General features: G+C 38.4%; 1 protein-coding gene and 1 long non-coding RNA gene across 2 annotated transcripts; both read right to left on the reverse strand.

The window, feature by feature from the left end:
• LOC107647967 lies at positions 10,337-11,105 on the reverse strand. The gene is made up of 2 exons (XM_016352008.1): positions 10,603-11,105; positions 10,337-10,517 (listed from the first exon to the last, which is right to left on the reverse strand). The coding sequence occupies exons 1-2, from the start codon at positions 11,103-11,105 to the stop codon at positions 10,337-10,339; spliced, it is 684 nt and encodes a 227-aa protein (XP_016207494.1).
• On the reverse strand, positions 12,635-13,205 carry LOC110268839. The gene is made up of 2 exons (XR_002357424.1): positions 13,119-13,205; positions 12,635-12,722 (listed from the first exon to the last, which is right to left on the reverse strand). It is a non-coding gene; the product is annotated as an uncharacterized LOC110268839 (long non-coding RNA).

Here is a 16,687-nt window from a genome sequence, read left to right on the forward strand (position 1 = left end):
GACCTACTACCTGAAATCCAAGAAAGAGCTCGGATCAGGGAAGAAGCTCTAAAGCACCGAATGGCTTCCAAATATAATCAAAGGGTAGTGCCGAGAAGTTTCGCAGAAAACGATCTCATCCTAATCCGAAATGATATTGGAACAACTCGACCAGGAGAAGGAAAGCTGGCAGCAAACTGGAAGGGACCCTACCGAGTTGTAGAAGTACTTGGGAAGTGCTACTACAGACTGTCCGATCTCGATGGACGAGTGCTTCCCAGATCATGGCACGCTTGCAACCTAAGAAGGTACTACAGTTAGGAAGGTAACAGATCTCATTATTGGATGCACTCTTTTTCCTGAAAAGGTTTTTTAATGAGGCACCAAGTTGAGACCCAGACACTATCCGACTTAAAGGGATGAAAAAATTCTCACATGTATATATTTGCACTTTTACTTTGAATAAAGTTTATTTAGATATTCTACAAGAATTCAAGACGCATTAATCTGAAGAATTCATCGTCCGATTATAAAGCAACAGGTCGGCAGAAAGTGAAAAATAATTTCACTGCACGACCACGATAAAGATAAACCGTCCGATAAAGGTGAAAGCGCGATTCACCCAAAGGACGATCTAAAGATGCTAACCACTTTCTACAAATCGGCAAATATGAACACAGAATAATGTAAGAATTTATCGAAAGCAATCCAAAAAAGAACCTAACGAGGTCTTACGGATAGCTAAAATAATAACTTAAAGACTGGCCGACGTCCAGAAGTCGGACCAAGTCAACCCAAGTTATAAGTAAACCCTGGAAAGAGGTCTGGCCAACCCTATTAAAGAGGATTACTTTAACTTAGAAGGGCTCGACCTAACAAAGTCAGCCCAAAATAAAAAGGTTATAAAAGTAATCCCTGAAAGAGACCTGACAAAGGTCCAAGAAAGAGGATTACAAAAATAACCTAGAAAGAGATCGACCTAACAAAGTCAATCTCCTACAAAATAAAAAAGGTTATAAAAGTAATCCCTGAAAGAGACCTGACAAAGGTCCAAGAAAAGGAATTACAAAAATAACCTAGAAAGAGATCGACCTAACGAAGTTGATCTCCTACAAAAAGAAAAGGTTATAAAAGTAATCCCCAAAAGAGACCTGACAAAGGTCCAAGAAAGAGGATTACAAAAATAACCTAGAAAGAGATCGACCTAACGAAGTCGATTTCCTACAAAATAAAAAAGGTTATAAAAGTAATCCCTGAAAGAGACCTGACAAAGGTCCAAGAAAGATGATTACAAGAATAACCTAAAAAGAGATCGACCTAACGAAGTCGATCTCCTACAAAATGAAAAGGTTATAAAAGCAATCCCTGAAAGAGACCTGACAAAGGTCCAAGAAAAGGGATTACAAAAATAACCTAGAAAGAGATCGACCTAACGAAGTCGATCTCCTACAAACAAGTTACCAAAGTAATCTCCGAAAAGAGACCTGACAAAGGCCCAAAAAAGAGGATTACAGAAATAACTTAAAAAGGGACCAGCGCAAAAGAACCACTGAGAAACAAGTTGGACCCATAAATCACAACCTCAAAGGATCCAAGCTACAAACAATAAAACAAAGCAATCCGAGGAAGTCGAGATGCAAGATTTCAAACATCAGTAGAAAACAGAAAAGATGCCAAGTCAAAAAACTACTTCTTTTACTCTACAAAAGTTATAAGGCCCGGAAGGCCACCAAAACCTACCATGAAGGGATAGCGAGCTACCTTTTGTTTTTCAAAATAAAAAGTTGCTAACCAAGCAACCAGGAAATGTCAGCAATTAAATAAAAAGTTTAAAAAAAAAACCCACAAGCCGGGCCAACTACATATCCAGAAAGAGATCAGCAGACATCAGGAGCCTTTTTGGCAGCGTCAGGACAAGGAGAAGGAGGACGAGTCTTAATTGACACAGCATCCATAGTTCCATCCTCCCGGTTCAGAATTTGGCAATCCGAGTCAGGCGCAACCAGAGGAACAAAAGAGGTCGACACTTTGGCAGAGGACGCAGGGGGAGGAGCAACCTCATCATCATCATCCTCATCATCAGGGACAATCTTGCCATCCCTGACAATGTTATCCAGGCTAAAGGGGGTGAGATCGGCCTCGGGAGTAATGACCCGAACTTGCTCCTTCAAGTTCTCGTAAGCAGCAGTCACGCTGCCAACGAGATGACTTTGGAGCTCAGAATAATCTTCCCAGACATTGTCGAGCTCCCCCCTCAGGCGCATCATCTCCCGATAGGATGTAACGTAACTATCCTTATGCATCATGGCTGTGTCCTCAGCCAACCTCAAAGAAGCTGCCAGTAATTGAGAACTCGCCTTCTCATTCTCTAAGTCCTTCTCCAGCTTGGCTACCTTTATCTCAAGTTCCTCCTTCAACTCCCTCATCCGATCAAACTCTTGTTTTGCCTCCTCCATAAATGCTTTAGTGGCATGGAGAGGGAGATTCTGAGCAGTCCGATATATGGCAGCCGCCATATACGCCATCTTTACGTGATTTCGGGCCATAAATTCCAAGTGATGGAGGATGGACACATCATCCATGGAGAGGGAGCCATAGGGACCGATTTGCTGATCCACAAATTCAATGGCATTAAAATCAGGAGCATCGAGGTCGAAGGGCTCAGCTGTTTTTTGTTTTTTATTGGGAGGAGCAACAGATGGAGCGGCAGAAGTGGGGTGAGGATTCACCAAACGGAATCGGGGTGTAGGGATCACCTTCTTCACCTCAGGAGAACTCGGCACTGATGGCTTCTCGCGCACTTGGGAGGACCCCTCCCCAGTCACCTTGGCCGCAATATTTCTGGCAGCAGTCGCCCTCTGCGCCCTCTTAAAAGCTTTCATGGATTCATTATTCTTCATTGCCTCTGCACATAAAACAGAAATTAAGCTACAAGTCGGATAAGTCGGAAAGACAGCTACAAGCAACATAAACAGATAATAAAGGAAACACAAGATACCCAGTTCAGTTTGAAGAAGAGAATGATTAGTTAGAAATTTCTTTGTGTCAAGATGGGGAGGATGACCCTAGCATTCTTCCAAGACAGTCACAAAAACTCGCTCAGCCTCATCCAACATTTCCCATGCATATCTGGAGACCCTCACATCTTTTTGCCATTCCGAGGGAAAAGCAGGTTCGTCATTTTTATCCAGAAAAAAGGGCCGAGCTCCTTCAACAGCTCGGACCTTGAAAAAGTAGTTTTTAAAATCACGGAATGACTCGTCAAACATGGAAAAGACCTTCTTTCCCTGGGTGGAACGAAAGGAGACCCAAGCCGACTTCTTTTTTACCACACCGGGCTTAGTCAAGACAAACAGATAGAAAAAGAGAGATTGGGAAGCAGGAATACCAAAACCATTGCACAACAATTGGAAAATTTTTATGAAACCCTAGGAATTGGGGTGAAGTTGAGAGGGGGAAACATTACAGGACCATAACAGGTCGGTTTCAAATTGAGTAAAAGGAAGGGTGATACCCAGCTGACCGAAGAAAAAATCATAAACATAAAAGAAAGGGCGATCATCAACAACCCGAGTAGAAAAGCAAACTCTCTCATCAGAAGAGGGAGGGACAAGCTCATAGTTCTTCTCATCACTAGGATTACTACAAACACTATGAAACTGCCTAAGCTGCGCACAAAACTCAGAATCAACCAGAGAGACACACATAAGAACCATCGAGTCCACCCAATCAGCTATACCCTCAGGAACCTGGGAAGGCATCTCTACAACGTTATTTCGGGAAGACATGAGGCCAACTAAATCCTACAAAAAGAAAAAAAGAACGAATTACTCAAACATCTCGGACAAAGGGGCAAAACATCTCGACGGGCGAATACACAGAAAAGGAAAAACCCCAAGACTCAAACTAAAAGTCTTGGGGCATCCTTTGGAGGCAATAACAAAGCAAGGAGAAAGATAAAACACAAACAAAACAGAAAGTCATCTTCCTACAGTCTATCAGCAAGAAACGAACATCAAACATACCAGGCAAAAATCGTCAAAGATGCAACCTTTTTTCAGAATCAAACAAAATTATCATTCCAAGGCTTCAAAATCAAAAGCATTTCACAACATGCAAAATCCCTAAAGGTATCAAGCAACAGAAGAAGAGAAAAAGACCATACAAAAGACGAAGAAACTACGAGACGCACAGTGATCAGGCACAGCAAAAAGCAGAAAGATCCAAACTTTTCCCAACTAAGATAAAAACTTTCTCAAAACATACACAAAAATGGCATAGAGGGAGGAAGAAAGAAGAACCAAACCTGGGAAAATGAGAGAAAGCTGCAAAGAAAAGCAGAAAGGCAGAAGGCAAAATCCAGAATCTCCCCTTCCCCCACAAAAAAGCAAAGTCACAAAGTAACGTCGCTGGGCTGAAACGCGAAAGCTACGGGCGGAGGCTTCAGAAAAATCAAAGGAAAAGCTGAAAGTGAGAAAGTAAAGGGAGAAGTTACAAAGAAGAAGCGAAACTGTTTTTGATCGATAAATTCAAAATAAAAGCCAAGAGAGAGTGGGGGCAATTAAATGCCAATTAAATGCAGATATTAAAACCGCTTGCGTTCCCAAAAAAGCGCTGATATAAAAGCGCGCGCTTTTAGAGAAAAACGTTCTACATTCAAAAGCTGCTACAAAAAGGAGTTGACAAAATGCTTGAGTTCGGCTTTGCTACGAGAAGGACCGAAGTCAAGGACTCGACCTTAAGACCGAGCTCAAGCAGGGGCACTGTTCATACCCTGAGTCGAGCTATCCGACCTGGGATGATTGACGACAAAGCGACCGACCTCTTCAGGTCAAGCAGACCGACTTCTTCTTAAAGAACTCGGCCAAATCGACAGGAAAGCCCATAAAGGGCCCAAGTAGAGGAACACGACCCAAATCCAAAGGCCGTCCAAGCCTATAGAGATAAGGGCGGTTCCCTTGAAGATAAGCTGACCTCAACTCAAAGATAAAGATAAGATAAGATAACTAACTTATCTTATCTAGAAAGGTCACTCTACAACTACTATAAATACACTGGAGCACCCATGTATAACTCATACTCTGATTCTACTAAAAACCTGTTTAATACCCATGCTAACTTAAGCATCGGAGTCTCTTGCAGGTACCCCCCACCCTCCGGTGACAAAGGATCAGCAGTGTAGCTAGATCAACAAGTCGGACACGACAGCCCGGCTGTCTCCCACCAGCCGGACACGTCGGTACCGATCTATACAGAGGATCTCAACCAAGATCGACCTCCAGTTTTAGGTAACCCTCGGAACAGTATCCAAGTTCTTCTTTTGGGATGCTTGATCCTTTAGGATTTCTTGTGGTAATAGAAGCAATGGAGGATATGGAAAAGATTGATCTCTTTGGTGGGAGGTCTTCTTTTGAACTGCTTCCTCCTGAATCAGAGTCTTGGAAAACATATTGGTTTCACCATTTTTTCTTTCTTGTTCTTCAAGTACTGATTCAAGATCTTCTTCGTCTTCGATGGAAGCTGCATCCATTAAAGACTGAAGCCTTTTTATCTCATTCTTTGTCTTATGAGGACATGATTTAGCAAAGTGGCCCTGTTTTCCACAAATAAAGCATTTGTTTGACTTAGTATGGAGTTTTCTTCTTTTGAAATAATGGTATCTTTGCTTCCTTCTTCTCCTTCTGAATGCCTTCTGATGGAATGTTCTGGCTGGTAGTTGCCAATGTGTCTTCTTCTTTGGCTTACATTCACACATGCTTGGCTCTTTGCATTTGATCTTCAAGTAGGATTTATTGCATGCTCCTTTGAGTTTGCCTGAATTTTTGTTGAGTTGTTTGAACATTTATTGTTGTTCACACAATTTGTCCAGAGCAGCTAGAGCCAACTGATATATTTCACTAATGGTGGTGGTAGTCACTTCTTTGCAAAGAGTCATCATCATCCGTTGTAATTCTGGCTGAAGTTTATCTGGCAAGGATGCCATGAAGACTTGTTTAAGTGGAGGATTATTATTTCCTCCAAGAGGATAATATTTAGTAGCCATCTTTTTGTAATGTCTCTCCAAGTCCTTTCTGTTAAGTGAACAGCACTTCATTTCAAAATATTCTTGGGAATTTCTTTTTTGGATAATTGTAATGTCTTCCAAGAATTCTTGATGTATTATTCCCAAAAACTGAGAAGGAGTACTATTAATGAGCTGGAGTCTTTCATACTCAAAAAGGTTGTTAGCCTATTCTCAGAGATTGCCAGTTATCCGATTTATGAAATCTGCAAGGACTTGCCTACTTGAAAGATTTAGATTGGCCATGGTAGTTTTAATCCAAGCACTAAATTTATTTAACCTTTCTCTGTATCTTGCTGGTGGAATATCATCAAAGGTGAACCATTTGTTAGGAGTTTTTACTTCAAAGGACCCGGTATGAGTAGAATTAGCTGAAGCTGCTGGTTCCTCCCTTTCAGAGGTTATTTCCTCCTCTTCTTCTTCTTCTTCTACAAGGTTGACCATGGATATTACTGAAAAGTCTGCTTCATAATCTTCTTCGGACCATTCAGCAGTTTCTTCACTGGATTCAACTGTTTCATCATCAGATTCATCAGTAATTTCTTCACTACATGATTGATTATCAAGAGTAAGGGTATTAATTGTCCGTCCTGGGACAGGTGACCCTTTTTTGATGCCCTTATCTTTTGTAGGGACATTAAAAGATGTATATTCTCTGAAAAAATTTTCTGATTTTCAAGGAGGACGAGGTTTGGGTTGGAGAGATGGCTGAGACTGAGGTGGCTGTGATTGAGGCTGAGGCGAGTAACGCCGCCCTTGAGGAGAGATAGATTTTTTGGTGTTTGCTTGTTTGACTAAATGATAAGTGGATTTGAAAATGGATTCATATTCTGGGGTTTCAGGTGGTCAATATGTTGAGGGAAATAGAACGGGCGAATATGAGGGATATGGTTTAGGATACATGGATAATGGATCTATAGCCAGTGCTTGAGGTACAGCCGCTTTGGCTTTGTCCATCTCAATTTGTCAAAGTTGGGCCTTGACTTGATCCAGCTCTTTATTTTTGTTGTGGAATTCTGGGCCAAAGTACCTATTATCAATATAGGTTTTGAGTTCTTGATCAAGTTGAAAAGCCTGTGCAAAGAGCCAATTTCTGAGTTCAGCAACTTGTTCTGCTATAGAACCTGGTTGTGCTGAAAGACCTTCAGTTTTTTCCATGAGAGCATCAAGAGTGTGATCTATTCAGAGTAATACTTTATTTTGGCTGACTGCATTGTCTGTGTGCCAATTAAGTACTTCCTCTTGAGGAGTTGTTGCTTGATGTCCATATGGAGTAATTTCCTGAGGAATTACATAAGGTCTTCTAGTGATTTTTTTTTCATCAGTCTGAGTCACTAAAGGTGGAGATTCTTCCTCATAAGATCTGAGGGTGGCAATGCATGAAATTATATTGACTGGCTGATAAAGATAATCTATAGAATCTTTGCGGGACAATCTTTTCTTCCTGAGCATCGGTGCCGCATCTGTATCATTAGGGGGCTCGGGCCTTTTATAGGAGCAAGGGGCTTGCAGTGACCTCTTCTTTTTTTTGTTCCTCTGCCGCCTAGCATAATCATCATCATCATCATTGTCACTCCATTGGTTAGTACAGTCATAGTCAAAATCACACATGGAGGGATCAACATCCCAAATGAAGTGGCCATTTGTATGAGAAACATAAACAGGTTTTCAATTTTCATAGAAATGTACAGGTGGATCATCTTGATCATGACTTGTTTGCACCTGAACAGGAGAGATCATATTAATCCTTCTGAAGGATGGTCCTCGCAGTGAAGTTTGCTTGATTATTCCAGGTCTCTGGAAAACAGTAGTCACCGTTCCATCACTATTATGAGTAATAGTTGGAGGTGTTGTAGTATGAATATCAACCTGTTCCTTTGGAAAATCTTTCTCATAATCAGTAATCTATTCCAATGGAATGATAGAAGAAAGTTCATCAGTAATGATCATTCTTGGAATGTTTGCGACTGCTGGCCCTCTAGCATTATCTGTGAACATGAATAATGCTTCTCCTATAGTGTTTGGGAGATTGAGATCAAGAGCATGGTCTTGAACTCTCTAGAGGACTTGGTGATGCAAGGTGGCCTGTTCAGCATTAGAGTCTTGAATCACTCCAACTAGCTGTATTTGGATTTTTAGCCTTTGACATATCGTCGGGTCGGATAATCTCATGGTGAAATTAAGAGCTATAGTAAGAATGACACTTCCATTTGAGAGTATAGTTACTAATGCTCCGATCAAGGCATGTTGGTATTCTTTGAAAGTGGTATCTAAAAGAGCAACCTTGCCTGTCACCAGAAGGGATCTTCTTCCATGAAAAGTAAGAATAAGCCTAACTGCTCCCAGATGCAAATGAGTGTAGCCTTGGTTTTGGTAAATTTGAATGAGTTCTTGTGGGATTTCTAGGGTTATATACTGTTCAGCAGTAGTGGCTTTTAAACTACACTGTTGTAGATGGGAGGACTGGATGACTTCTTTGGGAGGAGGAGAAGGGTTTCTGTTAATAAGATGGCGGATGGAGGTGATGGTTGATTTCTTTTGTCTTTGGTAGAAAGAATAGGGACTTATAAGAGGGTATTCAGTGGTTGGGGTTCGAGAGTCTTCTGGAACATGAGTAAATTCTACCAATTGATCAATCTTTTTGCCAAGGATTTTCTTTAAACTAGATGGTAATCGGTCTAAATTTAAGGAGGTGGAATGATGTATGGGTTGTGAAGAACTTGAAGAGTCTATAGATTTCATGTTTAGTGATTTTCTCTTACTTGCTTTTACTAGTAATACCTTCTTCTTCCTCTTATAAACCTGAGGCTCTGATACCACAGGGGTGGATCTCCAGTTTACTCTTTTCATATTAATTATTTTGATAATATTTTCCAAAATATATTTTAAGACAAAGATAGTTTTAGTTACTTATTTATTTATTTGTTTATTTTAAAGTAAGAGCTCAACAATCAAGTGGAGCAATGTAAACAAATACAAGAACAAAAAAGCATAACAACTCCTATGTCATCTCCGGCATAGCCATCAACAACATGAGTTATTTACAACACCATTTCTTAGCACATGAGAATGATTGCTCCACACAGTCACCAATCTCCGTTGTCTTGCAGTGAAATATGGCATCATTTCTGCGTAGCCAAATAATCTACATAACTGAGAAGAATCCAACTAGCCAATACTTGTACCTCTCTTTTCTCATTGGCACAGATCTTCAACTCTCAAAATGCTCTTTTAACGTACCAGGGAGAATCCATGTCTGTCCAAACGCCGAGATCCAAGCACACCACACCTGCCAAGAGTACTCACATGTAATAAATAAATGTTGCAAATTTTCAACTTTTTTCTTACACAGCACGCACACCACATCATTCTGTTGTAGGATTTCCAGTCTACTAAGTCGATCCTTTGTGTTGACCCGGCCTACCAATACAAATCATGCAAATAGCTCCACTCGAGGCAGAACTAGACCTTTCCATATCTCCTTTGTGAACCTGAATCTCAGAAGCTCCTCATTAAAAGTCTCTTCCTGCAAAACCTGCACAAATGAATTAGTAGAATAAACGCCTTCCTTATCAAATTTCTACACCACTCTGTCTTGCACATCCGCTATCAGTCTAACAGATTGCAAGACATGAAGCAGTTGGTTCAAAGTATCTGTCTCCCATTGGCGTAGTTTCCTTCTCCATTGAAAGTGCCAAACCCACTCTATCCCATCCCAAAACCTACAATCCTCAATCACTGATCCTTTTTGGTTTGATATCAAGAAGAGTCTCGGAAAGGAGTCTTTTAGCTTTCCCACTTGCAACCATATATCCTCCCAAAATTTGGTGGATCTTCCATCTCCTACTTCCATAGCCAGGCCATCAATCATCTTCTACTTGGCATGTTGCTCCCTTATTGGCCCTTGACATATGTCTTTCCACAGTCAGTCCCCCCTTCTTCAGTAATGTCTGAGTTGACAACAAGTGATTTGGGTTCAAGTTGTTGCAGGAGCATACAACCTTCTTCCATAGAGGACAATCCTCCTTAGAGAACCGCAACCACCATTTAAATAGTAGTGTAGCGTTGCATACCACTGCATCACCCACCCCCAACCCTCCTAGCTTCTTTGGGACCTGGATCAACTCCCACTTCACAAGAGCCATGCCTGGTCGCCCATCATCCTTCCCCCAGAAGAACCTCATCTGCAGCGAGATAATTTTCCTTGCAACCGCATTTGGCATCTTATACAAACTTAGGTAATAAATTGGCAGGCTATTGATTACCGACTTGATGAGTACCAGCTTCCCGGCCTTACTAAGGGCTTTTGCTTTTCACAAGCTGAGTTTCTCTTCCACCTTGTCTATGACCGGCTTCCAAGTCTTTACCAGCCTCGGGTTCGCTCCTAGACTGATGCCAAGATACCTCACCGGCAGGGCCGCCTTCTGGCAACCCAACAGCTGACACATTCGGGTAACCCACTCCTGTCTGCAATTCACTGGTATCAAGTTGGACTTCTCAAAATTAATGCTCAAGCTAGACATCATTTCAAAATACTTCAGCAATCTCTTATAGTTTCTAACTGTCTCCTCATCCGGCGGACAGATAATATAGTGTCATCAGCAAATTGTAAATGTGATAGCTCTATATTATCCTGACCAACTAGGAATGGAGAGATTTGACCGTTTCTTACCGCCTCCCCGATCATCCTGTTAAGCACATCTACCACCAAGACAAACAAGAACGGTAATAGCAGATCACCTTGACGAAGCCCCCTTTCCATTTTGAAGGGTTTCGATGGAGACCCATTAATCAGAATAGAAATAGAAGCCGTTCTGACACACTCCCTAACCCATGACCTCCATGTTCTACCGAAACCCATTTTCTCTAGCACGGTATCAATAAAGCACCATTTAACTCTATCATAGACTTTCTGAAAGTCCAGTTTAATAATTGCCGATGCCTTCTTTTTTAGTTTCAACCATTGCACTGTTTCACATGCGATTAAAGCTCCATGATATATCCTCCTCCCCTTCACAAAGGCACTCTGCGATTCTCTAACTAAACCTGGCATGACACTCCTCATTCTTCGTGTCAATAATTTAGAAATGACTTTGTAGACACACCCCCACCATGCTGATAGGTCTGAGATCCTTTATCTCCTTCGCCCCAACGAATTTCGAAGTTAACGCTACCCATGTGACATTGGATTCCTCTGGTAATGTTGCTGTCTCAAAAAAACACATAACAGCTGCAGTGAACTCCGTTCCAATTTTATTCCAACACTTTTTTATAAAATTCATGTTGTACCCGTCGCTCCCAAGAGCCTTAGAAGATTCACATTCTCAGACTGCCTTCTTCACTTCTTCCACTAACGGTAGCACCTCTAGGGCTTCAGCTTCCTCTCTCTCTAGTCGATTAACTAGTTCGTCCCTAAAGCTCACCCTTGGAGAATGTTCCTGGTGGTACAGCCGTTTATAAAAGTCCCAAACTGCAACCTTAATTCTTGGTTGATTCCTCACTAGCCTCCCATGGATAACCAAGGACTCAATCCTATTATTTCTTCTTCTCGCCGAAGCTATATTATGGAAATACCTTGTGTTTCTATCCATCTCAGTAGCATGCTGAGATCTAGACATTTGCTTCCAGTGTAGATCCTGTCTCACATACCACTTTTCACAGCACCTCACTAGCGCCCTCCTCCTTGCCTCCATTGTACTATCATACCGACCACTACTGACCATATCATCCACCTTCTATATTTCTTCCTCAAACCTCTTTATCTTCTCATTTATATTCCCAAAATGCTGCTTGTGCCATCTACGCAGTGGTGTTGACAACGCTTTCATCTTCTCTAAGAAGTGTACATCACCCAATTCCCTCAATTCTTCCTTTACCATTCTCAAAAATCCTTTATGTGTGAACCAGGAGTCTAAGCTGCGGAATGGTCTTGGGCCATCAAGTCTTCTGCTGTCTTCCATAATCAATGGGCATTGATCCGATAAACCTCTTGGACATCCCCTAAGATGCAATTCCGAGTACTCATCAAGCCACCCCAAAGACACTATGCACCTATCAATACGACTGCACAACTGCCCTCTAAACCATGTATACTTACGATCATTTAGTGCCAAATCAATCAATTCCATATCATTTATCCACACTTTAAAATCTTCCGCAGACTCTGATAAGCTAGTCGCTCCTTTTCTTTCTTCCAGATGCAAAATTTCATTAAAATCTCCCAAACAACAGAACGGCACCTGACACAACCCTGCAATATAACTCAATTCTTCCCAAATAGAGGCCTTCTCAGCTCTCTCATGCGGTCCATACACTAGACATATAGCACAGTAAAAATTATCCTTTACCACAACCCCTTCTACACAGAGCCATCTATCTCCTTTAGGTAGTGTTTGGTGGAGAGACAGATACTGAAAGACTGAGACTGAGAGACAGAGATTAAGAGACAGAGACTGAAATAAATTTTAGTATTCTGTTTGGTGCTAAGTGAGAGACAAAAATTGAAACAAGAATAAAGCTCTAATTTAATTTGCACAAAGGATAAAATTGAAATTAATTAATTAAAATAGGGTATCTTAGGTATAAAATATTATTAAAGTTTCAGTCTCATGTGTCCCTACATTTTGGAGGCACTGAAATACTGAAATTTTGGAGACAGAGACAAAAATTGTAGTACCAGTCTCTAAGGTAGCGTTTGTTTTGAGGTACTGGAACAGAGACTAGAAGACTGAGACTCAGTATCATGTTTGTTGGTTCAGAGACTGGTACTAAAATTTCTGTCTCTATCCCCGAAATTTCAATATTTCAGTACCTCCAAAAAGTGGGGACACAGAAGACTGAAATTTTTAGATACGGAGACTAAAACTTTAATAACATTTTATACCTAAAATACCCTCATTATAATTAATTAATTCTAATTTTACCCTTTGTACAAATTAAATTAGAGTTTCATTCTTGTTTTAATTTCTGTCTCCCACTTTGCACCAAACAGAATACTGAGATTTATTTCAATCTCTGTCTCTAAGTCTCTGTCTCTCAGTATCAGTCTTTTAGTCTCTGTCTCTCTACCAAACACTACCTAAACCAACAAACATAATACTGTGTTTCAGTCTCTCAGTCTCTGTTCCAGTACTGCAAAACAAACGTTACCTAATAGCAATTATTCAATTTAAAGACCGTCTCATTCCATATTAACAATAACCCTCCAGAAGCTCCAATGGAACCCACAAACTCCCAACAAGTATTGTTGCTTCCCCAGATACGAGCTACATCAAATTTAGTCACAAACTCTTTCTTTGTTTCTATTAAACTCAGCATATCCAATCTAAATTTACTTATAAAATTCTTTAGCATATTATTAACTTTTTCATTACCTCTCAACCCCCTAATATTTCAGAAACTTAAAATCATATCACAAAATTATTACACACCTGATTTTGAATTTTTGGCCTAAATTTCAAAAATAAATTTATTTTTTAATGTCTTTTTTGTCCGACTTATTCGAATCCGATCCGAGTTGCGTATTAGACTGTGATGGATGAGACTACTACTAAAACTAATGAATTCGAGATCTTTTATTTGAGACTTTGTTCAAGTGATACTAACCATTATTCGACAAATCTAATAGTACAAATTTAAATAAAAATTATGATAGATGCCATTTTTTTCATAATTTAAGTCAATATATCACTAGATTATCCTAATGCATAACACCTACACCATCTTGATGCATCTAAGCCGTTTTCATGGTTCAATTCCGCGTGCTTATTTTTCAGCCGATAACAAAAATGCTAATAATTGTGGATTAATTAACGATATGCAAAAAGAACAGAATGTGATTATTAGAAGGAAGCAATAATAAAGGATTAATAGTGGCATTGTAACTTGTAAGTGAAAAAACCCGAATCTTGAATACAAGATCTCTGATAGAATTCACGTGCTAACCTTAATGATAACAAACATGATTATTGGTATGATAATTTAAATTTGCATCTACCCTAACTAAAGGAGCACACCTATCGCCTTAAATAAGGAACATATTAATTATTAAAGCATGACATAATCAATAATAATAATAAAAAAGATGAGTATTATGGGACTAGCAACTTTTATAATTTGTAGTCATTAAATAGTTATTAATGATATTTTTAATGGTGTGAAATTTTATTTAATAGTATGGGATTACTCATTTTTTTTTTTTTTGCTGATTATATACTGGTTAGAATTTAATAAAATTGTTGGCCCCTAGACTTAAAAAAAAAAAAGACAAAAAAGCCAGTAAAATTAAATACTTTATCTTCCAAGATTGCAGAGAGAGAAAGAGAGAGAGAGACATTAGCTGTATTGTGGTTTCTTAAGATAAGATTTAATTCAGGTACATAGACAATCTACCTAGTTGGTGACATTTAGTTAATATAAACGGTGCCAGTTCGCAGAGCTTGTCTTAATAATAATAATAATAAATCATTTGTTCAATTTAAAGTGTGAAAGTTGCGGACGTAGAGGTAATGTGTAAGAACGGCCAAAAAAACAATGAATCTGCGGATATCTATGAAAATTACCTGTAATTAGAAAGTTAACGGGGATCTACAAAATTTTTATAGGAATGAGAATTCGTCCTTGTGAATAAATAAAGATGGGTGGGAACCTTTGAAATTTTCGTAAAAAAATATTTTAATATTCTTATATATGTATATGTTTAATATTTTTTAAGTTNAAAATAAATTAAATGATGTGTATAATATTTAAATTTATAATAATTAATGTAAAATGATATTGAACTTGTAATTTAAATAACTTGCAAGAATAAGTTTAAAGAGAGGAAGGCTTATAATGTAGTCTTGAGTAGAGAAAATAGAAGAAAGTAGAATGAGGTTGAGATTGAGAGAGAAAGAAATTTTGGAATAATTCAATTGAATTGCCAGAACCAAAACTACAGAAATTATTTTTAATATGGAAATAGAGATGGTGTTTTAGTTGAATATTGATATTTGAAGTGTATTATAGTATTGTGAAAATTATTCAACACGCCTCCACGTATTGGCCAAGATGTTGCCACGTGTCTAACACGTCCCCACATATTAGCCAGAATGTTGCCACGTGTCCAGCACGTCCCCACATGTTGCAACACGCCCTTCACGTGTTGACTTCTTACCTGCAAAATCCATCTATCTGTAATTACACCAAATAATCCAATTTCTAACAAAAATACCAATATTTTTTTTCATATTAAAAAAAATCAACCCCAAAATTATGTGTAATATATATAACTGTACAAATAGAAAAAATAAATAACTAACTAATGGTATAAGGCTTAGATCTAACAAACTAACAAACCTGCCAGTTATACAAAACAAATTCCACAGCTATGCAAATAAAATTCTAACAGATTGCTATTTACTGCATTTTAGTTTTATTTGGCAACATAGTATGTAGCTGTATTATGTTACAATTAATTATTTAAATTTATGTCATTATAAAAAGGGATATTATTATCCAATTATGACAATCACAAAAAATTGTTATATTATTTTGTTAGAAACTTTTTTATTTTATTTTATTTTAATTTGTGTATTAAAAATTTTGTGTATATATTGATTATATTAAATTTGTGTTTAAAAAATAGGAGGCGTTTTACTAAATGAGAATAGAGGATGGAAAGGGATCTCCGTTTTCATTGAACCCCACTTCATCTCTAATCATGTGGAAGACATTAAAATGTTCTGCGTACATAAAACGACAATAATTATGAGAAAAAAAAAGTGAGAGTGAGATAAAAAAAAAAAAAAGGATTTAAAATCTGATACATATTTTAAGAGTAAAATATCATTTTTGTCTCCAACGTCTGGGTAAGTCCTAAAGTTGTCCCTAACGTTTCAATCGTTCTATTTAAGTACCAAACGTTTCAAAATTGACTCAATGTTATTTTACCGTTAGGGATCCGTTAACAAAATTGACGGCGGGACAAAATTGAGACGATTTTGAAACGTTAGGGACTTAAATAGGACGAAAACGTTGGGCCATTTCTTTTCATTTTCTTCTCATTTGTGGAGAGAAAATAATTTAGTGGGTCTCAAACTATTTTTTTCTTTTTTCTTTATTTTCTCTTCTCATCCAAACAATAAAAAATTTACTTTTTCATTCATTTTCTTTCCACCCATTTTATTTCCCTTTAGAGTTAGTAAGAGCAGTCTTCATGTCCAAGTATATTATCGTAAGTGAATCTGATTACTCCTATCTCTATAGAGCTAATAAAATGGGTTCATCTTCTTTCTTGACTTTTGAGAACAAACAATCTCTAAAAATTTTTTTCTTGAGAGATAAGATTCAAAACTTTCGCTCTTCATTTATATAATTTTTTTAAATTGGACGCTTTTCAATGGCTATTAGTCGTTGGACACTCGCAAAGTACCCAATAATCACATACCTGCTTGTGGCCTCCCCATATTCATTACGTCTTTGATATGACGAATAAAACCTTCACACCTAAAAATTTGAACTGATTTGAGTACCGTATAAAATAAAACCTTTTCTACCGTATATATACGAGTGTGATGTACGAAAAATATCTATTCAATTTATATTTTTATTAGTATTTTTAAGTTTTTTCTTTATTAATTTATTTTGTATAAAAATAATTAAGAGTCC

This window comes from Arachis ipaensis, chromosome B01 (genome assembly GCF_000816755.2).
Source record: "Arachis ipaensis cultivar K30076 chromosome B01, Araip1.1, whole genome shotgun sequence".
Lineage (NCBI taxonomy): Eukaryota > Viridiplantae > Streptophyta > Magnoliopsida > Fabales > Fabaceae > Arachis > Arachis ipaensis.

Excerpts from the sequence above, each read along its gene's own strand:
- LOC107647967 (XM_016352008.1), bottom strand. The coding sequence starts at position 11,105 with ATGAGGAGTGTCATGCCAGGTTTAGTTAGAGAATCGCAGAGTGCCTTT. Across the intron at positions 10,518-10,602 it reads GTCCGCCGGATGAGGAGACA|TGAATTGCAGACAGGAGTGG; the intron begins GTTAGAAACTAT and ends ACTTGATACCAG.